This window comes from Silurus aristotelis, assembly GCF_946808225.1.
Source record: "Silurus aristotelis genome assembly, chromosome: 28".
Taxonomy (NCBI): domain Eukaryota; kingdom Metazoa; phylum Chordata; class Actinopteri; order Siluriformes; family Siluridae; genus Silurus; species Silurus aristotelis.
The window spans coordinates 11,131,259-11,157,836 of NC_139601.1; the positions used below are offsets into that span (position 1 = coordinate 11,131,259).

A 26,578-nucleotide genomic window follows, 5' to 3' on the forward strand; every position below is an offset into this window, starting at 1 on the left:
TGACTGTAGCTATTCATTTAAAGCAAAAAGGCCACTGAACCGCTTAATTCCTCTCAGTTATGTGGGAAGCGGTCCATGACTATGATCCTCGTCATGGGTGATGTGCTAAATACTGTCTCAACCAGAATAAGGAAAAGTCCCTCTATAGGATCTCCATTTGCATGAAGTCGTTCGTTCCAGCATGGAGGGCAACATCTCAGAATACCTTGTTCGTTATCAGGATCAAGTACCTGTGCAGCGACATCAAGAACACGAGCAACAGGAAAAAAAAAACAAAAAACAAAAAAACATGCAAGTGTAAATACTTAGTGTTACAGTCTACTGCTAATTAATGTGGACATACTCAGTGTTACAGTCTACTGCTTATCAAACTGTACATACTCAGTGTTATGATCTAATGCATATCAAATTGTACGTACTACTCAGTATTACAGTCTGATGATCAAGGAACTTTACATTCTCATTGTTACAGTCCACTGCTAATACAACTGTACATATTTAGTGTTACAATCTACTCACTGCGCATGGAACTGCACATACTCAGTGTTACAGTCTAGTGCTCATTTAACTCTACATACTCAGTGTTTTAATCTACTGCATGTTTAACTGTACATACTCCATACTACATCTACTGCTCATGTAATTGTACATACTAAGTGCTATAGTCTACTGCTCTTCAAACTGTGCATACTCAGTGTTACAGTATACTGCTAATGCAAGTGTACATAGTGTTACAATATACTGCATGTGTAACTGTACATACTGAGTGAATGTTATATAACTATATTCATACCAGAGGGAATTTCACTGTGAATGTATGGTGAGTTGTACATAATGATCTGTGACTGTACATACTAATCTATACCTACTGTACATAGTGTTATACTCTTAGTAAAAGCTGCCACCCAACCGCATTCTATCATTGTGTACTATTTGTTCTACAGGGTGGACTATCTGCCTCCACATAGAGCACAAGTGACACAATGAGTTTTGGCGTCTCTGTGACGTAGCCGTATTGTTAAAAACCCAGAACGCGGAGCAGCAGCCCACAGACTACCAGCTATTAAGTGTCAAACTTCTCCACCACGCAACTAACCGCGATCAATTTCATCAACTTCAAACGTGTCAACACACCATCGGTAATTACCCCAAAACACGTTTTGGATCTATTCCTACAATAAAACACGTTCACGAATCTGATCTTTAGTTTAATTGATTTGATTAATGTTCACGGATTCATTGCTAGTCACGTGCTCACCCAGAACATCCGGGAAGCTCTATCTAGCATGAAAGTAGTTTAGCTTCAGTAAACTTCCTAAACATTAACGTCAAATAAACACGATCATTATTAATTAAAATTACCTTTAGTGGCTGTAAGTAAAAGGATCGGTCCAGTGAGTAAAAGAGCATAAAGACCGAACAGGCAAAATCCTGACATCACACAGGAGCTAAACTGCGTGCGCCACGCCCACAAAGCCACGCCCCCTTCGGAACCGTGGAGACAAATAATCTTTATTTTCCTGCCCAGAGGACAATAATCACCTTGAGCATAATCTGAAAAAAGGGGGAAACACTTATTGTTAATATATATAAAAAAAATTATTATTGAATGATTTGTAATCAAAGCTGTTCTCTCTTTTCACAGATTCAGCAAATTCCCAAAAGGAAAAACAGGAAAAGACCTACAGAAATGCAAAAGTAAATACACACATTTATACATTCGTTTATGAAAACTGTATTTACTTTAAACCATGTAGTATGAACTGTCATCAACTTGCTGTGCGAGCATCATAATGTCCCCCTCAATTTCACAGACTACCTCCACTGTTTTAAACATTCCACAATACAATGTACAAGATTCAGTTACACAAACTGAATTATATAATTAACTATCCACAGTTAACAGAACAAAAAAGAAGTAGAAGATATACAGTATAAGCAAACAACAAAATATAAGTAATTTAAATAACACTACACAAACCAACAAACAAACAAATCAATTAAGAAAAAAAACACTTAAAAAAACCAAAAAACCAAAAAAACCAATATATCATAGATTAGATCTGAGTGTCGAGACAATAACAGAAGATTTGTGTTTTTCTATTAGATCAAACTTGTTCGAAAGGTTTCGTATTTCACAGTGGATAGGGAATATTTTAGGAAGTGATTTAGAAAATGTACAATTGTGAATAGAGAACTTGGTCATTTTAACATGAAATTAAAATAATTATAAATAAAATTATAAATGTAAATTTCAAGTACCACATCACAAGTAAAATAAAAAGATGAGGAATAAATTTTTTCTGTTGGTTGCAAAATGTACAGAACCGCAATGTCCACATTTTTTCGCAGATATGGAATTAACAGGATAAATACAGTGCGATATTTTAAACTGAACTACGTTAACCTTGTTTGGAATCGGATATTTGTATGAAATGAGCCACGTTTTTATCCAGTTTATGTTATCAATTATTTAAACCCAAAAAAGGTAACTTTTTTAAATGTTCTTGTTTAGGTTATGAATTGTTTGGCATATGTGTTTACTTGTTACAGGTAAACGGCACCTGTGGTTGGTTTGTTGTACATAGTTACTATATCACACACACCAAGATGAGATTTATAAAGTTGTACCAAGCCACTTGGGATAGCATTGATCACTGATTTGTATTCTCTAAACAAAATAGGAAATTCATGTTTGTTTTTGAATTGTTCATATGTAAGTAGAGAACCTAAACCATCAAGTATATTATTGGCATTTCTTCTCTTGGCCATCGACTGTGAGTGACATCACTTGCCATTACAAACACGCCTAGTAATATAGTCCCACCCCTAAAATTTGAGAACTTTTAGTGCACAGCTTTGGAAATTCAAATGCAAAGGAATTGTATTTCCATTTGAGTTTTGCCAGGCAACATACGCGACCCAGAAAAAGTAAAAACACAAACGTGGTAATTAATATTGTATTTACATGTGACATGGTCATAACTCATAAGATGTGAAATACAGTTGCAATTCAGTTACTTTTCTATTTAAAATATGACAGTCACTGTGTTCACTTGCGACTAAGCAAACAGTAATGCAAGATTTGCAATTGTTTTGGATTATGTCACAATTTATGCATGCATATACATGGACGTAAATTTCATTTTTATCAGTGGGTGGGGACAATAAATATAAAATTTCTCATTAAAAAAATTTTTGAAGGGGACACAAATAATACAGTCAAATTGTACCATGTCCATTTTCCTTTTCTCCGTCATTTTATCTAGTCTATGACACTGCAAGGCAAGGCAAGGCAAGTTTATTTATACTGTAGCACATTTCATACACAATGGTAATTCAAAGTGCTTTATATTAAGAAAGTAAAACCATCATAAAAAAAAAAATGATCACAACAATAAAAACAAGGAATTAAAAAAAGGTTTAAAATTGTATTTAAAATTAATTAAGACACTGAAGAACAGAACAGAAATTGATTATACAAAAAAATACAGTGGGGTCAGTTCGGACGTAGCACAATGCTCATTTAGTAAATGCACAGCTAAACAATATGCTAATTCTCACCGTTAATGTTAAGTTAACATTATGCCAAGTCCTCCCAAATAAAACAATGCATGGGAAACGGCTTTGGTGTCTTAGTTGCAGTGAACTATGCAACAAGCTATTGTAAACAAGCTAACGTTAACTAGATAGGTCATATTTTAATCGCTAATATAGCAGATTCATGGAAAATTACATCGCTAATCAACATTTTTGCCGCAACTAATTTATGAATGAGTCTGCATCTACTACATTAAAAAGAATCGCTTTATTCAAAGTGAATGAAATACCCTACTTAATGGAGTCAAACATACATATATTTTCACAATAGAGAGTGCGATATTTTTTTAATAATTTTTTTGGGGGGGACAATCCTCGGATGGGGGGAGGATGGGGGGAGGACATATATATAATGTGTTGATTCTAAAGGAAGAGTACAGTAAGAGTGTAGTGGAGGTGAAAAGAGTTTCTGATAGGGTGATGAGGGTGAAGCTGGAAGTTAAAGGAATGATGATAAATGTCATCAGTGCCTATGCTCCACAAGTCGGCTGTGAGATAGAGGAGAAGGAAAAATTCTGGAGTGAATTAGATGAAGTAGTAGATGGTGTACCTAGAAATGAACGATTGGTGATTGGGGCAGACTTTAATGGGCATGTAGGTGAAGGGAGCAGAGGTGATGAGGAGGTTATGGGTAGGTATTGCCTAAAGGAGAGGAATGTGGAAGGGCAGATGGTGGTAGATTTTGCTAAAAGGATGGAAATGGCAGTGGTGAACATGTATTTTAAGAAGAAGGAGGATCATAGGGTGACGTATAAGAGTGGAGGAAGGTGCACACAGGTGGATTATCTTCTGTGTAGGAGATGCAACCTGAAGGAGAATGGAGACTGTAAAGTGTTGGGAGGGGACAGTGTAGCTAGACAGCATCGGATGGTGGTCTGTAGGATGGTTTTGGAGGCAAAGAAGAAGAGGAGGAGAGTGAGGACTGACAGAAGAATAAGATGGTGGAAACTGAAGTAGGAAGAGTGTAGTGTGAGGTTCAGGGAAGAGGTCAGACAGAGGCTTGGTGGTGGTGAAGAGGTGCTGGATGATTGGGTAACTACTGCAGGAGTGATAAGGAAGGCAGCTAGAAAAGTATTTTGTGTGACATCTGGAAATAGAAAGGAAGACAAAGAGACATGGTGGTGGAATGAGGAAGTGCAGGAAAGCATTTGGGGAAAGAGGTTAACAAAACAGAAGTGGGATCGACAGAGTGATGAGAAAAGTAGGCAGGAGTACAAGGAGATGCGGCAGCAGGTGAAGAGGGATGTGGCGAAAGCCAAGGAAAAGGCATAAGAGGCTGTATGAGAGGCTGTATGAGAGGTTGAACACTAAGGAAGGAGAAAAGGATTTGTACCGATTGGCCAGGCAGAGAGACCGAGCTGGGAAGGATGTGTTGCAAGTTAGAGCAATAAAGGATGGAAATGGAAATGTGTTGACTAGTGAGGAGAGTGTGTTGAGAAGGTGGAGGGAGTATTTTGAGCAGCTGATGAACGAGGAAAATGAGAGAGAGAGAAGGTTGAATGATGTGGAGTTAGTAAAGCAGGAAGTGGATAGAATTAGTAAGAAGGAAGTGAGAGCAGCGATTAAGAGGATGAAGAGTGGAAAGTCGTTTGGACCAGATGACATACCGGTAGAAGCATGGAGATGTATAGGAGAGATGGCAGTGGAGTTTTTAACCAGATTGTTTTCCAAGATTCTGGAAGGTGAGAGGATGCCTGAGGAATGGAGAAGGAGTGTGCTGGTACCGATCTTTAAGCATAAGGGAGATGTACAGACCTGCAGTAACTACAGGGGAATTAAGTTGATCAGTCACACCATGAAGTTATGGGAAAGAGTAGTGGAAGCCAGGCTGAGAGAAGAGGTGATCATCTGTGAGCAGCAGTATGGCTTCATGCCGAGGGAACAGATGCCTTATTTGCTTTGAGAATGTTGATAGAGAAGTATAGAGAAGGACAGAAGGAATTGCATTGTGTATTTGTGGATTTAGAGAAAGTGGTATTGTATGAGGAAGTCAGGTGTGTCAGAGAAGTATGTGAGGGTGGTACAGGACATGTATGAGGACAGTGTGACAGCAGTGACGTGTGCAGTAGGAACGACAGACTGGTTCAAGGTGAAGGTTGGATTGCATCAAGGATTGGCCCTGAGCCCATTCCTGTTTGCAGTGTTGATGGACAGGTTGACGGACGAGGTCAGACAGGAGTCTTCCTGGACTATGATGTTTGCGGATGATATTGTGATTTGTAGTGAGAGCAGTGAGCAGGTTAAAAAGAGCCTGGAGAGGTGGAGGTACACTCTGGAGAGAGGGGGAATGAAAGTCAGTAGAAGTAAGACAGAGTACATGTGCGTAAATGAGAGGGAGGGCAGTGGAGGGGTGCACTTGCAGGGAGAAGAGGTGGAGAAGTTGGTGGAGTTCAGGTATCTGGGGTCAACAGTGCAAAGTAATGAAGAGGGTGTTAGAGAAGTAAAGAAAAGAGTGCAGGCAGGGTGGGGTGGGTAGAGAAGCGTGACAGGAATGATTTGTGATAGTAGGGTATCTGCAAGAATGAAAGGTAAAGTTTATAGGACTGTGGTGAGACCTGCAATGTTGTATGGATTAGAGACAGTGGCATTGAGTAAAAGGCAGGAGGTGGAGCTGGAGGTAGCAGAGCTGAAGATGTTGAGGTTTTCGTTGGGAGTGACCAGGATGGACAAGATTGGAAATTAGTTTATTAGAGGGACAGCGCATGTAGGACGTTTTAGAGACAAGGTGAGGGAGGCGAGATTAAGATGGTTTGGACATGTGCAGAGGAGGGACATGAGTTATATTGGTAGGAGAATGCTGTGGATGGAGCCACCAGGAAGGAGGAAAAGAGGAAGGCCAAGGAGGATGTTCATGGATGTGGTAAAGGAAAGACATGCAGGTAGTGGGTGTGAAAGAGGCAGATGTAGAGGACAGGGTGGTATGGAGAAGGAGTTGTATTGTATTGGAGTTAAAGTTCTATCTAAATGTTTCCTTTTCGTTTCCACAGAAGGGCCAGTGTTGACAACCAGCTTCTGGAACTTAAAGGTGAGTTTGGTTTTGATGTTTCTGCCTTCAGTGTATAAAACAGTACAAGCATATAACTGCATTATACAGTTCTATTACACAATATAATTAGTGGGATCTGAGCACATTTCCATTTTATTTTGGTATTTATTTTACAGAAACAGACACCAGACAAAATCTGGAAATTCGAGGCCTGGAGAGCAAAGTCAGTAGCCCCAAGAATCGCATGAGCTTAATTAAGGTACTTTCTATTTATTTCACATGCAGACATCATTAAACTGTTAGTGGGAATTGTGATTAAAATAAAACTAAATGCACTTGTGTTGGATTTGTCAGTTGATCTTTGTTTATGAACCTTAACAGGAAGAACTCTTCAAACTGGAGAGCGAGATGAACAAAGGTAATACTGAATCCCTTAAAATTTTTGTATATTTTGATTACAGAGGAAAGTGTTTCTCCAGGCAGACTGAGAAGCAGTGTGTGTGTGTGTGTGTGTGTGTGTGTGATTGTGTGTCTGTGTGTAAAGTTTTTATATTAAATATAAAAATCTAAATATCAAAATTAACACATTAATAACGCATTAACACAAATTAATTTAATTTAAAGGAATAATGCATTTCTGTGACTATTTTTTATAAAAAATATAAATAAATAATAAAAAAAGGGCAAAATTAAAACCTTCAAAGCAACACATATTTATTCACTTTATTCATGTATTTCTTTACTCAGATATAATAAATAAATGAGTAAACTCCACCGGAAAATAATTTTTAATCACTAAACATTTGTTTATGATGCATATTGCAGCGCAACTGAAAATTAAATCCGTCCGTGTGGAAACACAGCAAAGGTTCCGTTTTGTGTCCTGATGATTTCCTAATTAAAAACACCATCATTTCTTTTAAACATCTACAAGAATCTTTTGTCTTTATGTCCTCTATGTTGAGTTTGGTTTCACTAATAATAAACATACATTTGCATAAAGCATAAATACTTGCCCATGCCCATGTTGATTAGAGTATTAAAAACCTAAAAAGTATTAATTTAAGGTATGTTTAGAAAAGATAAATATGTGCAATTAAGTTGTGATTAATTGTAAGTTAACTCATGACAATCATTCGCTTAATCGTGATTAAATATTTTAATTGATTGACAGCCCTAATATTAATATGATGCAAGGTCCAGTTTCCAGGGTGACACTAAAACAGGTAGTAGTAATAGCTACCCTATACTTAAGTACATGTCAGAGCCCAAACTTCTTTACTTTTACTTGAGTAAAAAATAAAGTCAGTACTTCAACTTTTACAAAAGTATTTTAAATCATGAGTATCTGTACTTCTACTTAATGAACTATGTGTGTACTTTTGCCACCTCTGTTTTCTATAAAATAGTATATAATTCTCATATGGCTGCCTCATGACCCTCTGTCCCGTCCACAATTTCAAATCTTTGTTGTATGTTCTTTTGAACATTACTCTTGACAATTCTCCCTTCAAGGAGAAAATATGTTGTGCTCATTACTGCTTCGTTACTGCTGATTTTAATCACACAATATGCACTTCCTTGTATACTGACTTTGTTGTGTACCATTTTTTACAGACGCTAACACCAGACTGGATTTCCGAGACCTGAATTTCAAAGTCAGAAGCCTCGAGAAAAGCATCGGTTCAATTAAGGTCCTTTTTTTTATTTTAATGCAGTCGTAATTCACCTTTCAGTGAGAACTGGAACAAAATGAAACATGCACTTGTGTTGGATTTGTTAGTTGATGTTTGTTTTTGATCTTTAACAGGAAAAACTCTCCAAACTGGAGAATGAGTTGAACAAGGGTAATACTGAAATCTCTCCAAGTTTCTGTATATTTTGATGTATAAGGTATTTGATTTGACTTCGTAATAAACTGGTTATTGTCATTACAGAGAAAAAGAGTTCCTCCACTCAGACTGGGAATGAGCAGAAAGCTGACAACGGTATTTAAATGGGACATGTTGTAAACTATTTTCTAGAAAATGTACAATTTGGTCTTTGCATGTGCTAAAGCTAGCATGTACATCCTTCTCCAAAAGTATTGGAACAAAAGGCCAGATTTTTGTTTTGTTTGTTAAATGAAGAAAGAGTCGCCAATGTAAACCTAATGAACCTAAATGTGTAACAGTCAGGAGTTTGAGTCTGGTAAACAGAGACCTGACAGTTTCTTGTATTGTGTTATAAAATACTGAAAGTAAAGGAAAAGTATTTTTTACAGAATTTAACAATATGGAGAAAATATCATGAATGTGAAAAGATTTTAAGATTTCTTTGTTAAAATTATCTTCCAAATATGATAATCAACTTAATATGGTAAAATTTTACTTCATCCAACAGAATGAAGTACTTATTCTGGTCATTGTGTTGTATAAAATAGTATGATTAATATTTGTGTGTGTGTGTGTGTGTGTGTGTGTGTGTGTGTGTGTGTGTGTGTGTGTGTGTGTGTGTGTGTCAGATGTCAAATCTCCCCTCCCAGGAAATCAAACCCAGACAAACCTGAGAGCAAAGAGAGCTGCATCAGGCATGCCACCACCCAGTGCTGCTAAAAAGCCTCGACTTGATGCTGCACCTCACAAACACACAACACAATCCCTCATCACTAGTGCATTAGAAACACTGCAGGATTCCTGTTATGATGTTTTATCTCAAATATCGATTGATGCACTACTTGAAGGAAACTGTGAACTTCCTTCTCTGACAGATGAAGAAAAATCTGTCATTTCCAAGTTTTGTGTAAATGAGGTCAGTTTTATTTAGTGTGCATTCAATTCAACCGCTGCACTTTATTTAGTGTACATGCAATTCTTTAGTTTTGGATTAGAGTTATCTCATTTTTAATAGTTAATCCATAGTTCACTGGTCCTGATGTTCTGAAATTAAACAGTATATATGATTTGTCATGTACAAATGTTTACTCCAGGTTTTGGTTTATGCAAGTCTAGTAGTTTTCCTAAACCTAATCTACAGTCAAGTCTTGTTTTGTTTTTAAATACATTACTTGATTACATAATTTATTTAGTTAAATGTTAGTCGCTCTTTTTCTTCCATCTTATTTAGTTGTTAACGGAGACATTTCTGAAAGTGGTTTTGGACAAGATCACGGCGGAGAAAGAGTCTATGGGACATGAAATCCTGCAGTCTTTCTGTAGGGTTTATGTGGGCTTGTGTGAAAAGAGAGGAGACTTTCATAAAGCACATGCCCTCGCCTACAGATTTCTTAAAGAAGGTGAGATAATATTGAAATTTCTATACTTATATCCTAAAAATAATCCAGAGAATGAAAAAGAGAACCCAATTGTGTTCTGTTTTTGTTTTTTTATTTCTTCCTATACAGTGTATTTTAAGTCTGTGGTATCATTTTGTTTCCTTTGCAGACTTTACTGAAGCCCCAAAACTGATCATGGTCATGGTGATAGCATGGCCAAGTGTTTTTTCCAATAACAGCCCTTTATGCAGAGCCGTTCACATAGTCAGCAAACTGAAGGCCTACAAAAAGGTTTATCATTTGCTCAGCAAGTATCTGCACTGGGATACGGTAAGTAGATGACATAAGAGTAAATAAGAGTTAATAAATGGAGGTTATAAAAAGAGCAGAATGCACAGTTAGAGCTCTACCTCAGTATTTAAAGCATCTGCACTTGTGATTGGTTGTGACATTTCATTTATGATCATATTATTGTAAACATTGTTTCATTGATCTGGTTTTTAAAGAAAATATGTATTTTCTGCCAGGAGCCTCCAGGAAACATCTACAGAACCATTACCAGCACACTGAAAGCTCTACTGGAAGACACAAGTCTGACATTCCAGAAGAGCAGTTGGTATGGTGAAGATCTCTGTCCTGCTGCCTGGGACTACGTGTTTAGCCTTGATCTTCTCTGTGCACAACTGGGCTGGGTTTGGACCATCACCCATGTTATACGGTACTGAATGTAAAACTGCTTTAACATGTTTAATTCTCATCTTTCTATTTTTTTTAAACATTTCATACCGGCAAATGTGAGACTCATATGAGACAGCGTGTGTCTCAAATACTGCACATTTTCCATTCGTGTTGCATAAACTTACAATTATTGGTACAAGCATGTTGGCCATTCTATTACAGCCACAATAACACTAATATGTCAAAATTTCTATTTATTAGAAAGGGTGTTTGGCTCAACTTGAAAACTTGGCTGTTGCAAACACAAACAGAGGAAACACAGTTCAAAAACGTCTCTGTAGCAGCAATTTTCAGGCTAATTGGTAAGTTTACTATAAATCCTGTTTTATAGCATTATCTCACATTATTTCTGGATTCTTCTGTTTTTCACTCATGTTTTTTGGCCATCTCAAACAGGGCAACTTGGCCAAAAAGGCCTTAAGGAGAATCTGGCAGCATCTGTCGAAAATCTGGCAAAACGCATAACCAAGTTCAGGAAACAAAAACTCTCAAAAGGTATCACTAAATGATAAAAAAACAAGTCCTTTATCAATCTTTATCCTCAGATTTTTAGTTCTCTATCAACAAGAAAGTGCTTTAGCAAGTCCTAATTTTTATGATGGATTTTGTGTGCAGATTTGCCGTGGGAGGTGCAGCTCGCAATGGTTTATGCCACTCATGATCTGGCACCCAGCAACCCCAAAGTTGCTTTGAAGGCTTTGGAATCATGGAAGCAAAATCTCACAAAGCCCGTTCCTCCAGCCGTCACCAAGTGCCTTGAGCAGATCAGCCAACTCTATTCTCAAACAAAATAAAAAATTGTATCACATTAAATAATTTTTAACAGATAACTTTCTATAGCAGTGTATATTTTTGTACTTGAATAAATAAAATACATTAAAGATCTGCACAGTGTTATTGATTGTCTCTTTACAGTGGGGGGTAGTGCATTTCACAACCAATCCTATGCTTTCAGTCCCAATTAATGCAGTGCACGTTTCTCCATTTTTATAAAAAATATAACTGAATGAATATTATTAAAGAGGCAAAATTTAAATCCTTTAAAACAACACACATTTATTCACTACGTCTTTACTTTTGCTCAGATATAAAAATAGAAAAAATTCCAGCAAAAAATACTTTTTTTATCACTAAACATTTGTTTTACTGATGTAAGTAACATTCTTTATGAATTCTTTGCAGGATGATCAAAAAGTTAAATTAATATTGTAATTTTATAAAAAGTTACGAGCGATAACATCTCTAGGTTACGACCGTAACCCTAGTTCCCTGAGGAAACGAGATGCTGCGTCAAAACGCTATGGGAATGCCCCTGCCTGACCGCGGTCTGAACCACGTGTGTAATCTGACCAATAGGCGTTTGGGACATAACGTCATCAGGGGCCACAGCCACAGCTTCCACAACTCCGGGCGGGGTGAACCAGGGTTCCGCCCGCCTGCGAGAAAAGATCCCCCCTGGGAGGAATCTCCCATGGAAGGCCCTCGAGTAGGGACACCAGATCCGCCGAGCAAACCGTGGTTTGCGGATCTGGTGTCCCTACTCGAGGGCCTTCCATGGGAGATTGAAGGCGCTACCAGGAGGAGACGGACTCCATCCCGGCGAACTCTCTCCAGAACTCCAGGGAGCAGAGCGATTGGGGAAAAGGCGTACAGGCGTAGCCTCGGCCACGACTGCACCATGGCATCCAGCCCTAACCGGGTTGGGTGAGAGAGAGAGAACCAGTGGGGACAGTGCGAGGTCTCCTGGGTCGCAAAAAGATCCACTTGGGCTCTGTAAAACCTCCGCCATACGAGCTCCACCACCTCGGGGTGGAGACGCCATTCCCCAGGCCTCGGCCCCTGCCTCGACAGGGCGTCTGCTCTGACATTCAACCGACCCGGGATGTAAATGGCCCTCAGGGACAGGAACCTGTCCTGAGACCACAAGAGGACCGCCCGTGCTAGCTTGTACAAGGGGCGAGATCGAAGACCCCCCTGGTGGTTGATGTAGAAGACCACCGCCATATTGTCCGTGCGGACCAACACATGGCGATCTCTCAGGTCCGGGAGAAAGTGTTTTAACCCTAAAAACACTGCCATCATCTCCAGGCAATTTATGTGCCACGAGAGACGTGGGCCGCTCCACAGACCCTGGGCGGAGTGGCCACTCATGACCGCTCCCCACCCTGTGAGGGAAGCGTCCGTCGTTAACGTCACACGAAGACACGGAGCCCCCAACACTGGGCCACGGGACAGAAACGTCCGGTCTTTCCAGACATCCAAGGCTTGAAGGGCACGCCGCGAGACCTTGATAGTGCGATGCGGGTTTCCCCTGAGGGAGAACCCTCTGCCCAGAAGCCACCACTGGAGGGGCCTCATGTGCAGGAGCCCGAGCGGAACTATGCTGGTGTCGCTCGGAGGCGGAGAGGAGCTCACGTGGTCGCTCGGGGGCGGAGCGGAGCTCACGGGGTCGCTCGGAGGCGGAGAGGAGCTCAAGTGGTCGCTCGGGGGCGGAGAGGAGCTCACGGGGTCGCTCGGAGGCGGAGAGGAGCTCACGGGGTCGCTCGGAGGCGGAGAGGAGCTCACGTGGTCGCTCGGGGGCGGAGCGGAGCTCACGGGGTCGCCGGAGGCGGAGCGGAGCTCACAGGGTCGCTCGGAAGCGGAGAGGAGCTCACGTGGTCGCTCGGAGGCGGAGAGGAGCTCACGTGGTCGCTCGGAGGCGGAGAGGAGCTCACGGGGTCGCTCGGAGGCGGAGAGGAACTCACGGGGTCGCTCGGAGGCGGAGTGAAGCTCTCCGGAGGAACCTGAAGCTGGGCGGAGCTCTCTGGAAGAACCTGGAGCAGGACGGAGCTTTCCGGAAGAACCTGGAGCAGGACGGAGCTTTCCGGGAGGTCCTGGAGCAGGGCGGAGCTTTCCGGGAGGTCCTTGGGCGGAGCCAAGCTTTCCGGGAGGTCCTGGGGCGGAGCCGAGCTTTCCGGGAGGTCCTGGGGCGGAGCCGAGCTCTCCGGGAGGTTCTGAGATGGAACTGAGCTCTCCTCGGGAACCTGGAGCTGAGTTCTCTCGGAGGTTCTGGAGCAGAGTGGCGAGCTCCTGGAGGTCCTGGAGGTCCTGGAGCGGAACGGAGCCTTCTCGGATGGCCTGGAGCAAGGTGGAGATCCCCTGGAGAACCTGAGGCGGAGCCGAGCTCTCCTGGAGGTCTCGAAGCAGGGCTGAGATCTCTATGAGACTCAGGTGCGGAACCGTGCTCTCGGAGGCGGAGGTAAGGAGATGGAGATCAGCCGTGACCATCCCGAGTTCCCTGGTGAGAAGCTGGAGGAACCGGGTGCACGAGCTAAACTCACCTCTATTCGCGTCCCATAACTCTAGAGAGAGAGAGTTTCCCCCGACAAAAGAGAGATGACATACGGGACACTGAAAAAGGCAGAACAAAGATCGATCACAGTAAAATATCTGTGAGTTACTGGTATAGAGTTAACAATGGTAGCTACATCAGGCACCAAAGGAGCTAAAGGAATAACTATTTGATTAATCTCTCGTAAATCTTGTATTAACTTCCAGCATTTTTTATCTGCCTTCAAGACGGGATTAATCGGTGTGTTATTAGATGAGTGTGTCTCGCTCAAAACACCTTGTGACAATAAATTGTAAATAACTGAAACAATGCCAAGATTCTTCTCTTATGACATTAGATATTGTTTAACAAAAACTGGATAGTGTGTTTTCATGAGTGCATGATTCGGTTTTACCTGCATTAAACCTGCCTCGTCTTTGTGAGAAGCCCATAATTTAGGGTTAACTTCATCTAAATTTTGTTTATCAGGCAGGACTTCTTTACTACTTCGGAAGAAATCTTCCGCATGTGGCTGGGGCTCAGTTGAGAGCATGAGAACAGAAGGAAAAGACAGTGAAACAGAATTTCCATTCCAATTGATTGCATCATATCTCTTCTTAAAAGGTTTAAAGGCGAGTTTGGAATTATTTTAAAGCTGTGGTAAAACTTTGAACCAGTTCGGTGTCACCACAGGCAAAAGGTGAGTTACAGGACATGAAATTGGAACTACAGTATATCTATTCCCAAAAACATGAACTTCCCCCTTTCTAGTGGTACCTCCTCCTTGAGTTTTGTGCTGAGGATGGAATGCACCATTCCTGTTGCAGTAAAGAGCATAATGGGGGGGTAACTAAACATGGAGCAGAGCAGAAACCTCTAGGAGCATCTAAATCTCTAGAAAAACGTATCTGGATGTGAAAGTTTCATTCCATCATGCCAAATGATCTAATTAAGGATTTGTCCAATAACCGGCACTATTCCTATACATCCAATATTTGAGGTTTTTTCCGGCAGTAAGCGAGAGATGTTATGATCTTTACACAGAACAAAGAACAGACACGCAACACTTAACACTCAGACAATACACACAACATTTAACAATCAGGCAATACAGCTGCGCTAGGCACCAGGGGGATTGTAGTCTTCAAAAAAATAAAAAATAAAAAAAATAAAAAAATAATCCAGTCTCCAATTGGATCACCAATTTTGTAAGTTAGGGGAAACAAATAGACTATAAAGCCAAAACAAAATAAAAGTATTTTTAAAATTTTTACTGAAATGCACTGTATGATTGGTGGATGAACCACTGTAAACACGAAGAAGACGCACTGTGGGCATGTCTCCGTTTATTCAGGTCTGTGCGGCAGTAATGGCGAGTCGAGGCGAGAGCAAGACGAGTTTCTCAAAGTGAAAATATGCTTATTATTTCACTATAGTTGATTATAAAGACAAACTTTTTAGTCAAATTTAAGCTGTGTCTTTCTGGTTCGAAAGTCGTATCTACTGCGATAGCAGCAACTCCAGAAACTCCATGCCTCGACGAAGCTAGAAGCTAACCCGGTGTTCTGTTCTACATTGTTGATAGTTTTCATACTTCAGCTGTGAAAGGAACATTTTTAAGAGCTCAACACAACAGCAGAAGCCACTTTAGTTTTTAATGGTGAATATATTATTCAGCTTGTTTTGTTATTTATTTCAGAAATCCTTGTGATATATTCAGTTTGTGCTGGTCTGACTAGTGTTTAAAAATTACTTTGTGTTTAAGTCAGTTTTGTGTTTGTATAAACCATAACGCATAAAAGGGCATTAATGGGAACATTAAAGTAGGTGCTTTAAAAAAGTAACTAAAAAGTTACTTTTAACAGTAATGCATTACTTTTTGGTGTAAGTAATCAACAAAGTAACTTAGTTACTTTTTGAATGAAGTAACGAGTATCTGTAACTAGTTACTATTTTTTAGTAACTAGCATAACCCTGCTTCAGACAAAATCTCCCTTAAAAGACAGACCGTAAAAAAAGTCTTCTAATATTGTATCTTAACGTCAAGGTGAGGAAACTTTGTTGTGACGGATTCATCCCACCAAAGGTAATTATCATTAATTAAACAATTAATGAATAACCAAGACATAAACACACATGCAGCCCTATTGGCTGGCAAATAGGACAATTCCCGCAAGCAAGGAAGTGTTCTGAAACTTACCTTGATGCATGATTTCCCTTCGGATATTGCTAGACGAAAATCCCACTTCTGACACCAAAACATTAATGTGAAATAGTCACGAGTTATGAAGTACCGTGAAAACAGCAGCCTGCTCGTGCAGCCATGCGGGTCTGAGGCCCAGCGGGATTCAGAGCATTTCCACATAAAACTTCAACATTATCTTTTAATAACGCGAGAGACGAGTTTAATACTGTCAGAACTGCATTTCATTACTTCTATAATGCAGTTCTCTCGACTAGAAAACGCAATTTATTTGTCAAAACGTTATGAAAATGTCAGCCGAATTTCACAGTGTTAATTGTTTTAATATTTTGCCAAATTATTCAGTTGAAGATTAATATACAGTGTAATATCATCATATCCGTGATGTTTGACTGACTGACACTTCTGCTTACAGGAAGATAAAACTAGTTACACATCATCTCTGTATTGCAGCTCTGGATGCACAGGTGAGAACATGAATTTAAGTGTGGAATATTGTTTAAAATCATTTCTAAAGCGTAGAGATATATGCAGCTTTATAAGTCAGAGTAACCCCGGTTTTAAAGAGCTCAACCTTGGAGAAAAATAAATACTGAGGTCACTACATTATCACAAAGCAGTTCAGGGAACAATCTAACATTAATTTATATAAATTAAACTTTTTGTTATAATTTATAATAACAATCTTATCTACATAATCAATCTTATAACAATCTAATAATATATTATTTTAAATTAAATGTATAATTTATTACACATTTATCATATATCTTTACAGGTTTCTTTTTTTTTTTTAAATAACTACTTTTAGTGAAAATTTTAATTTCAAAAAGCTATTTCAGTATTTCTAATTATTTGTAAATATTTTAAATGCTTTTAAATAGCAGAATATTTGATAGCATTAAACTATATGAAATTATTTAGTAAAATGATAATGTAATTTGTGATATCAAAAGTGTAATATTCATGTTTTTAAAATACCTTTAAAAATCCCTTACATTTTTAGTTTTACATGCATTCATTTTTGTTAAAAACTCATTTCTAATGGCTTCTAGGGGTGGCACGGTACATGGAAAAACACCCGAACCGTTAGGTTTGCTTGTCTTGGTTCGGTTCGCACGGTTTGACGCATGCGCAATGTAGCTCTGTGCTCAGTTTCGCCTCAGACAGTTTCGCGTGAACATAAATATAGACAGTAAAAGTTGAGTAAGGAGTGCTGCAGAAATGGCAAGTGGAGGAGATGATGAAGGCTGCCCGGAGTTGGCGGATGTGTCCGCGTTGTTCAAATCCGGTGTGTGGAAACATCTTGGAATTCTTCTTACTTACGATGACAATGGAAAAAAATCAGTGGATAGAACTGCGACTGTGTGCAAGCATTTTGCAAAATGCATTCAATATGCTAATGCCAACATTTCTAATATGACATTTCATTTGAGAAGACATCACGCCATTGTGTCGATACAAACAGCACAAACAGGAGAGAGCCGGTTAGGAAACAACTTCTACTGTCTGCAGCATTTAAGCAGCCTCTCAGTGATAAGTTGGACAGGGCAATAGCCATAACTAAAGCATTGGGGATGTTTATAGCAAAAGATATGCAACTGTGCAGCGTGAATGAGTGTGAAGGATTTCGTCAGCTGATGAATGTACTCGAGCCGCGGTTTAATATTCCTTTTCACCGACATTTTTATTTTTTTTGCCAAATAAACGAAAAGCATGTCATCATCAATGTCTTCTCTCTTGCTGTATCAAAATCTCACCTAGCTTTTACTCAGAGATGGTCCCAATAATGTGCTTAAAGTCAAGTCAAATTCAGTAAGTGCATGATTACATTACAAAAATGGTTATACTGTATCCTAAATTGTGTATAATTATGCTAATAAGCTATATATCACACGCTGAAGGAAATTTCTGGAGTGTTGAAGATTAAAAGAAAAAATAACAACAAGAACCATACAGAACCGAAAACCGTGACCCGAAAACCATGATACGAACCGAACTGTGGGTTTTGTGAACCGTGCCACCCCTAATGGCTTCTATAAAATTGTAAAAATAAAATTGGACAATTGTCTTAAAATTCTGAAATGTTAGTAATGGCCAGAGGTGGCAAAAGTACACACATTCATTACTTAAGTAGAAGTATAGATACAGTACTACAGAGGGCAACATGCCAGATCCATGCCATCCCCGTCCAAATACAGGTTTTCACCACTCTGGGGTTAATGACAACAGGTTGTTTCTAGTGGGAAATGGCAGACAGGGAAAGACTTTCTTACAAAGACCTTCTTTGGATATAATATAATTCTATTAAATCTCATGCTATAGGTCTGGTATCTGCCCCTGAGTGTCATAATGCCTGTCATTTTGGATGTTATTATTAAGGTGGGTAGTCAATACATCAGGTTTCCCTTCACTGTGCAAGAACAGGCTGAAATTAAAATGCACTTTGCAGCAATGTTCAGTTTTCCAAATGTAATCAACGCAATTGACTGCACTCATTTTTCTGTAAAGACTCCTGTTAGTGTTAAGAGGGTTTTCACATAATCTCACACACATCACTTTGTCTGTTAAGTGTCTATAGAATATTTACGATGTTAGTCTGTAAGGTAAACAGGGAGTCTTATCTGGGCTCACACATCTCCAGCTAGTATATCCTCTTGTCTAAACAGGAAACAACCAGGTCAGGTTTCTTTTCTCTGTATGTGTATATATATATGTTCTGTGTCTGCAATAAACAGAAGAAGAAGAACATGCATTCTGTGTGCTATGTATTTCTTCTTCCCTGATATCAGAAAGGCACCACGGGCATAGCAGGTCGTTTCGAAAACCTCTCCAAGAATTAAGTTTCGTTTGGGCATGATAAAAATCTAACAGTTTTGGTGTCAGAAGCGAGATACTTTCGGCAATATCCAAAAAGGGAAATCACGCATCAAGGTAAGTTTTAAAATACTTCCTTGTTTGCGGGGATTGTCCCGTATGCCAGCCAATAGGGCTGCATATGTGTTCATGTCTTGGTTATGCATTAATTGTTTAATTAATGATAATTTCCTTTGGTGGGATGATTTCATCACGACATTGGTTTCCTCACCTTAGATGTAAGATGCAAGATTAGAAGACGTTTTTTACGGTCTGTCTAATATAGGCAATATTGTCTGAAGTATCCAAAAGAATCCACGATAATTTATATGCCCGAAAAAAATAGATAAATGAAAAATTAATTGTTTAAAAAATAAATAAAAAAGTGAGAGAAAAGAGAAAAGGAACTAAAGAAAAACAGACATTTTGAAAAGACTTTAAATTTTTTTAAAAGACTTCAATCTTGTTTTGGCTTCATAGTCTATTTTTTTCTCCTAACTTACAAAATTTGTGATCCAATTGGAGAGACTGGATTACTTTTTTTGTTTGAAGACTGCGATCCCCCTGGTGCCTAGCGCAGCTGTATTGTCTAAGTGTTATTTGTTGTGTGTATTGTCTGAGTTTGTATTGTCATTTGGCATTTTGAAGTAAAATTGTATCACATCTAGATACTTTTTCCTAGAGATTTAGATGCTGCTAGAGGTTTTTACTATGCTCCAGGTTTTGTTAACCTGTTATGCTCTGCACTGCAACAGGAAGTGGTGCATTCCAGCCTCAGCACAAAACTCAAGGAGGAGGTCCTAGGAAAAAGGGGAAGTTCATCTTTTAGGGAATAGATAGATTTCCAATTTCATGTCCTGTAACTTACCTTTTGCCTGTGTTGACACCGACTGGTACACATTTTTATTATAACTTTACAATAATTCCAAATTCACCTTTAAACCTTTTAGGAAGAGATATGATGCACAAAATGGGAATGGAAATTCTGTTTTTTGAAACCAATGTTTCACTCTCTTTTTCTTCTGTCCTCATGCTCTCAACCGAGCCACAGAGGTCCTGCCTGATGAACCAAATTTAGGTGAAGTTAACCCTAAATTATGGGCCTCTCACAAAGATGAGGCAGGTTTAATCCAGGTAAAACCGTATCATGCACTCATTAAAAACACACCATCCGATTTTTGTTAAACAATATCCATTGTTGAAAGAGAAGAATGTTGGCATTGCTCCAGTTATTGACAATTTATTGTCACAAGGTGTTTTGATCGAGACACATTCACCGTAAAACACACAGATTAATCCCGTCTTGAAGGCAGATAAGAAATGCTGGAGGTTAACACAAGATTTACGTGAGTTTAATAAATTAGTTATTCCGTTAGCTCCTTCGGTGCCCGATGTAGCTACCATTGGTAACTCTATACCAGCAACTCACAGATTTTTTACTGTGATTGATCTTTGTTCTGCTTTTTTCAGTGTCCCTTCGGCCTCAGAGACGCAGACGCTTTTCACATTTACCTATTGGGGACGTCATTTCACCTGGACCTGTCTTCCTCAGGGCTTTGTTGACTTGCCAGCCGTATTCTCCGCTGTAGTGCACAAAACTTTGGCTGATATCCACCTGCCAGAAACAACCTGCATCCTTCAATACGCAGATGACATTCTCGTCACAGGACTGACTGAGCAGGACTGCCACACGGCATCAGTGGTCGTCTGCAATGTCCTGGCTCAGGCTGGATTTAAAGCTTCACACCAGAAACTACAGTGGGTGAAGAGAAAGGTCTCATATCTGGGTCATGTGATTTCAGAAGGCCAACGTAAGATATCGCAGGACCGAGTACAGTTTGTGACTAGGTTTTCAAGACCTCAGACTGTGAAACAGATGCAGAGCTTCTTGGGACTGGTGAACTACTGCCGAGCATGGATCCCTGACAGCGCACAGCATGATAAAGTTTTGCGTAGTGCTATTGACCACAAAGCTCCTCCATCACATCTTATTCTGTGGACTCATGAGATGACTGACAGTTTTGCTGCCCTCAAGAAGGCTATACAGTCTGCTCCAGCTCTAGGTCTTCCGAATTATACTAAACCTTTTCACCTTTATGTGCACGAACGTCGTGGTACGGCTGCGGGGATCCTAGCCCAGGAACACGGTGACAGATATCGCCCTGTTGTGTATCTTTCCAAATCTTTAGACAACATAGCACAATGGTTGCCTTCGTGCTTGCGTGCAGTGGCTGCTGCGGCTCTGATGGTCCGGGATGCTGAGAAAATGGTGCTGTCACATCCTTTGATACTGTACACCTCACATCAGGTAACAGCTATTTTACACAACATATGACAGCACAATGTAGATCTGGTTATGAAACCACACTTTTGGCAACGGAAAACGTAACTATTAAGCCTCTTCTCAGCCTCGTTCAGCTGTAGTAGCTTTGCGTGATCTGCTAGACGATATTGACTTAGATGGTTTTGATGACACACATGATTGCCTTAAACACATTGAACAAGAGACCTCTTGTAGGCCCGATCTTTTAGATACGGCCCTGGAAGAGGGGGATTGTCTATATGTAGATGTTCATGTTCAAAACATTCTGATGATGTGTATTTATGTGGATATGCGGTTGTAAGATTACCTGATGTAATAGTTGCATAAGCTGCAAAGTTGGTCGCACTTACAATTCAATTCAATTCAATTTCAATTCATTTTTATTTGTATAGCGCTTTTAACAATGAACATTGTCTCAAAGCAGCTTTACACAGATAATGCGGTGATTAAAAATGAATATGTTCTTTATGAGTAAGTTTGTCCCTGATGAGCAAGCCGGTGGCGACTGGCGACTGTGGCAAGGAAAAACTCCCCGAGATGGCATAAGGAAGAAACCTTGAGAGGAACCAGACTCAAGAGGGAACCCATCCTCATCTGGGTTACACCGAATGTCCATTTGTGGCGGGTATACAATGTTGCGGGGTGCAGTGATGATGATCAAAAGCGAAGTGTATTTCTGAGTCAGTGTAGGAGACTGTTGACATCAGTGTAGGAGACTGTTGACATCCAATCCAGGCAGGCCTGGATGAAGTGGGAAGATCCACGGGGGGGAGAGGGGCAGGAACAGTGGTCACTGGAGCCTCAGGAGCATGTTTAACTCGACCGAGAGAGAGAGAGAGAGAGAGAGAGAGAGAGAGAGAGAGAGAGAAGAGGGTGACAGGAAGAGAACGATATGGATTATTAAGTGTACCTATTGTTGCATGAGAGTTAAAGTCACTGTGCAGTTTGGACTCCGGCAAGACTCGCTATAGCAGCATAACTAAAAGGGAGAACCAGAAGGCAACACAGACATGAGGGATCTCTGGGATAAGAGACGGCCCACCACACCACCATCAACAAACCTGAGTGAACACGTGAATGTGAGGGGACGACAGCGTACAAATATCCCAGTTCACCAAACACTCTATATCAATGTTCCCTCCAGATCTGAGCCTTTACCTGAGAAAAAATCTACTGATTAAAGGCTTGACTGAATAAATATGTTTTCAACCTCGACTTGAACACTGAGACTGTGTCTGAGTCCCGAACACTGATAGGAAGGCTGTTCCATAACTGCGGGGCTTTATAAGAGAAAGATCTGCCCCCTGCTGTAATCTTCATTATTGGAGGAACCAACAGATAGCCTGCACCTTTTGATCTAAGTAGGCGTGGAGGATCATACTGGTACAGAAGTTCACTCAGATACGGTGGTGCAAAACCATTAAGTGCTTTATACGTCAGTAGTAAAATTTTATAATCAATGCGAGATTTGATTGGGAGCCAGTGTAGACTGATTAATACAGGGGTGATGTGGTCATATTTCCTAGATCTAGTGAGGACTCTTGCTGCTGCATTCTGAACTAACTGAAGCTTATTTATGCACCTACTCGCACACCCAGACAGTAAAGCGTTACAGTAGTCTAATCTAGAAGTAACAAAAGCATGAACTAGTTTTTCTGCATCCTGTAACGACATCATATTTCTAATTTTAGCAATATTTCTAAGGTGAAAGAAGGCGATCCTGGTGATATTATTCACGTGAGCCTCAAAGGAAAGACTCGAGTCAATAATCACACCAAGGTCTTTGACAGCCGTACACGCTCAAACAGAAACACCATCCAGAGATGTTAGGTAATCGGAAAGTTTGCTTCTAGCTGCATGTGGTCCTAGTAAAAGTACTTCCGTCTTATCTGAGTTTAGCAGAAGAAAGTTATCGAGCATCCACTGTCTAATGTCCTTTACACATTTTTTAACATTGTTAAGCTGATCTCTCTCATCTGGCTTTGCTGAAATATATAGCTGTGTATCATCAGCATAGCAATGGAATCTAATACCATGTTTATGAATAATTTCTCCAAGAGGCAGCATATATAAAGAGAAAAGCAGAGGGCCTAAGACAGATCCTTGAGGAACACCAAACTTTACCTCAGAGAGTGTGGAGAACTCACCATTAACATCAACAAACTGATAGCGATCAGTCAAATAAGACCTGAGCCAAGAGAGAGCTGTTCCCTTTATTCCAACAACGTTCTCAAGTCTAGCAAGTAGTATAGTGTGATCAATGGTGTCAAAAGCTGCACTAAGGTCGAGCAAAACAAGTAAGGAGACAAAACCCTGATCAGAGGCCAATAACAGGTCATTTACCACCTTAACTAGCGCCGTCTCTGTGCTATGATGAGGCCGAAATCCTGACTGATACATTTCAAAAATATTATTCATAAGTAGGTGTGAGCATAACTGCTGTGCTACAACCTTTTCCAAAATTTTGGCTATGAAGGGGAGATTTGATATTGGTCTGTAGTTGGACAGCTGACATGGGTCAAGGTCAGGTTTCTTAATTAGGGGGTGACAAGAGCATGTCAGTTGTCTGAAGGTAAAGTAGTGACTATATACACTGATTCTAAGTATGCTTATGGTGTTGTGCATGATTTTGCTGAAACATGAAGACAAAGAGACTTTAAAACAGCTGATGGAAAGCCCATAGCACATTTTAATCTCATAGGCGACTTTTTAAAAGCTGTTCAACTCCCTGCCAAAGTGGCCATAGTTACACATATGCCACCTGTAGGAAATTTGAGATATCTGTTGGTTATAGTTGACAGATTCAGTAAGTGGCCAGAAGCATTTGCATGTGCGACAGAGAATGCTAAAACGGTTGTCAAAATATTAACCAAAGAGATCATCTCTAGGTTTGGTATTCCTAGTGTGATTGAAAGTGATAACGGCACACCTTTTGCTTCGAAGGTAACACAACTTTTGGCTTATAGCTTAGCAATTGATTGGCATTTTAATATTCCCTATCACCCACAGTCAGCTGGAGTGGTAGAGAGAACAAACAGAACCATTAAGGAACATGTTACTAAAGCCTGCATTGAAACAGGCCGGAATTAGACTGTTGTTCTCCCGGTAGTACTTACAGAAATGAAAATGACCCCATCTTTAACAAAACTAACCCTTTGAAAGTTTTATGTTCTAACCTTTCTTGACCCCATGGGTCAGGGGATGCACTGGCATTTCTTCCTTAGGTAACCTGGAAGTGATGGTGGACAACTACGTTTCTGCCCTGGTTGAGAAATTAAATTATATCAGTGCTGATGTCTCACTAACTCTTCCTCTGCCCACAGATAAGCCAACACACCCTTTTGTGCCTAATCAGCAGGTCCTGATAAGAAGTCTGAAGCCTACCAAGGTCGTTGAGCCGAAGTATCTGGGTCCAGCGACTGTTCTAGCTGTAACCAGAACTGGAGTTCTGACTGATCATCAGCCACAGTGAATACACGCAAGCAGGATCAAAACAGCACCCACTTATTCTATGCACTAATTGGTCTGTTGGCCTAAGAAGTCTATCTAAGTGAGTATTCAGGGCTGAAACAGTTGAGAGCCCACGGAAAGATCCTTTCTTTATAGTAGAAAGGGGGCCACCTCCGGGGTGAAGATCTGACTCACTTGACTGTTTAGTTTAGCTCACCCTGATACCTGCTCTAGGTCTAAATTCTATAACTATATGTGCATAGTTGTAACTAGACTCCGAATTTTTCTTATTCTCTTGAACACAATATTCAGAGAGTAGACTGTTATACAGTATACCTTATAATACTGCTAATAGACATACTGAACAAGCACTGAGAAACAAATGTCTCATGATGTCTTGGAGAACGTGAAACAACTGCTGAAAAAAAATTTTGTTTGAGAAGATTAAGAGTTTGTTTACGAGTGTTAAACACTATTTTGTTTTAGGAATGATTCTTGTATTGATTGTTGGAATTGTACTTTGTATGTTGCCATGTTTGATGAACCCAGCCATTAGGGGGGCACAAGCCAGTGTACTCTTAGTGCCGGTCCCAAGCCCGGGTAAATGCGGAGGGTTGCGTTAGGAAGGGCATCCAGCGTAAAACATGTGCCAAATCAAATATGCGGATCACAAATGAGAATTTCATACCGGATCGGTCGAGGCCCGGGTTAACAACGACCGCCACAGGTATCGTTAGCCGACAGGGTACCGGTGGAAATTGGGCTACTGTTGGCCAAAGGAGGAGAAGGAAAGGAGGAAGGCGTCTACAGAGACGGCAGGAAAAGGAGCAGTGTAGGAGAGTAGAGGTTCGGGTTGGTACTTTAAATGTTGGTACTATGACGGGTAAAGGGAGAGAGATAGCTGATATGATGGAGAGGAGAAAGGTAGATGTGTTGTGTGTTCAGGAGACCAAGTGGAAAGGGAGTAAGGCCAGGAACATTGGAGGTGGGTTTAAACTGTTTTATCATGGTGTGGATGGGAAGAGAAATGGTGTAGGGGTGATTCTGAAGGAAGAGTACAGTAAGAGTGTAGTGGAGGTGAAGAGAGTTTCTGATAGGGTGATGATCGTGAAGGTGGAAGTTGAAGGGATGATGATAAATGTCATCAGTGCCTATGCTCTGTCCAGGTGCCGGATGATTGGGCAACTACTGCAGGAGTGATGAGGGAGGCAGCTAGAAAAGTACTTGGTGTGACATCTGGAAATAGAAAGCAAGACAAGGAGACGTGGTGGTGGAATTAGGAAGTGCAGGAGAGCATTAGGGGAAAGAGGTTGGCAAAACAGAAGTGGGATCGACAGAGTGATGAGAAAAGTAGGCAGGAGTACAAGGAGATGCGGCAGCAGGTTAAAAGGGATGTGGCGAAAGCCAAGGAAAAGGCATATGAGGAACTGTATAAGAGGTTGGACACTAAGGAAGGAGAAAAGGATTTATACCGATTGGCCAAGCAGAGGGACAGAGCTGGGAAGGATGTACTGCAAGTTAGAGCAATAAAGGATGGAGAGGGAAATGTGTTGACTAGTGAGGAGAGTGTGTTGAGAAGATGGAGGGAGTATTTTGAGCAGCTGATGAATGAGGAAAATCAGAGAGAGAGAAGGTTGGAGGATGTGGAGTTGGTGAAGCAGGATGTAGATAGGATTAGTAAGGAGGAAGTGAGAGCAGCGATTAAGAGGATGAAGAATGGAAAGTCGGTTGGACCAGATGACATACCGGTAGAAGCGTGGAGATGTTTAGGAGAGATGGCAGTGGAGTTTTTAACCAGATTGTTTAACAGGATTCTGGAAGGGGAGAGGATGCCTGAGGAATGGAGAAGGAGTGTGCTG

General features: G+C 40.4%; 3 protein-coding genes across 5 annotated transcripts in view; all 3 read left to right on the forward strand.

Annotated features, from left to right (window-relative positions):
* The first annotated feature begins 1,038 nt into the window (after positions 1-1,038).
* Positions 1,039-11,414, forward strand: LOC310721949 (little elongation complex subunit 1-like). 2 transcript variants are annotated; one of them, XM_083534215.1, is made up of 15 exons: positions 1,039-1,139; positions 1,646-1,698; positions 6,588-6,625; positions 6,763-6,845; positions 6,968-7,004; positions 8,204-8,280; positions 8,397-8,433; positions 8,524-8,574; positions 9,090-9,376; positions 9,692-9,860; positions 10,009-10,169; positions 10,367-10,557; positions 10,779-10,879; positions 10,974-11,072; positions 11,193-11,414. In XM_083534215.1, exons 2-15 carry the CDS (start codon positions 1,691-1,693, stop codon positions 11,369-11,371), a joined length of 1,518 nt encoding a protein of 505 aa, XP_083390341.1. In that variant the 5' UTR covers positions 1,039-1,139; positions 1,646-1,690; the 3' UTR covers positions 11,372-11,414. The 2 variants fall into 2 exon arrangements, with proteins under 2 accessions (XP_083390341.1, XP_083390340.1); XM_083534214.1 differs by lacking the exons at positions 1,039-1,139; positions 1,646-1,698 and having other exon boundaries at positions 6,514-6,625.
* A 445-nt stretch (positions 11,415-11,859) lies between these two features.
* LOC310722276 (uncharacterized protein) overlaps positions 11,860-26,578 on the forward strand; it is a gene marked incomplete at both ends in the record, with an annotated part of 66,645 nt that continues 51,926 nt past the window's right edge. The window contains 2 exons of the mRNA XM_083534626.1: positions 11,860-12,145; positions 12,942-13,567. Coding sequence (XP_083390752.1) covers positions 11,860-12,145; positions 12,942-13,567 — 912 coding nt within the window. The remainder of the gene's footprint in view (positions 12,146-12,941; positions 13,568-26,578) is intronic.
* The window catches only part of LOC310722011 (SAP domain-containing ribonucleoprotein-like), a 54,778-nt gene continuing 46,547 nt past the window's right edge, over positions 18,348-26,578 (forward strand). Inside the window, exon 1 of one of the 2 annotated variants that reach the window (XM_083534308.1) lies at positions 18,348-18,472. In XM_083534308.1, coding sequence (XP_083390434.1) covers positions 18,443-18,472 — 30 coding nt within the window. In that variant the 5' untranslated portion in view covers positions 18,348-18,442. The remainder of the gene's footprint in view (positions 18,473-26,578) is intronic. The other variant, XM_083534305.1, reaches the window with a different exon arrangement.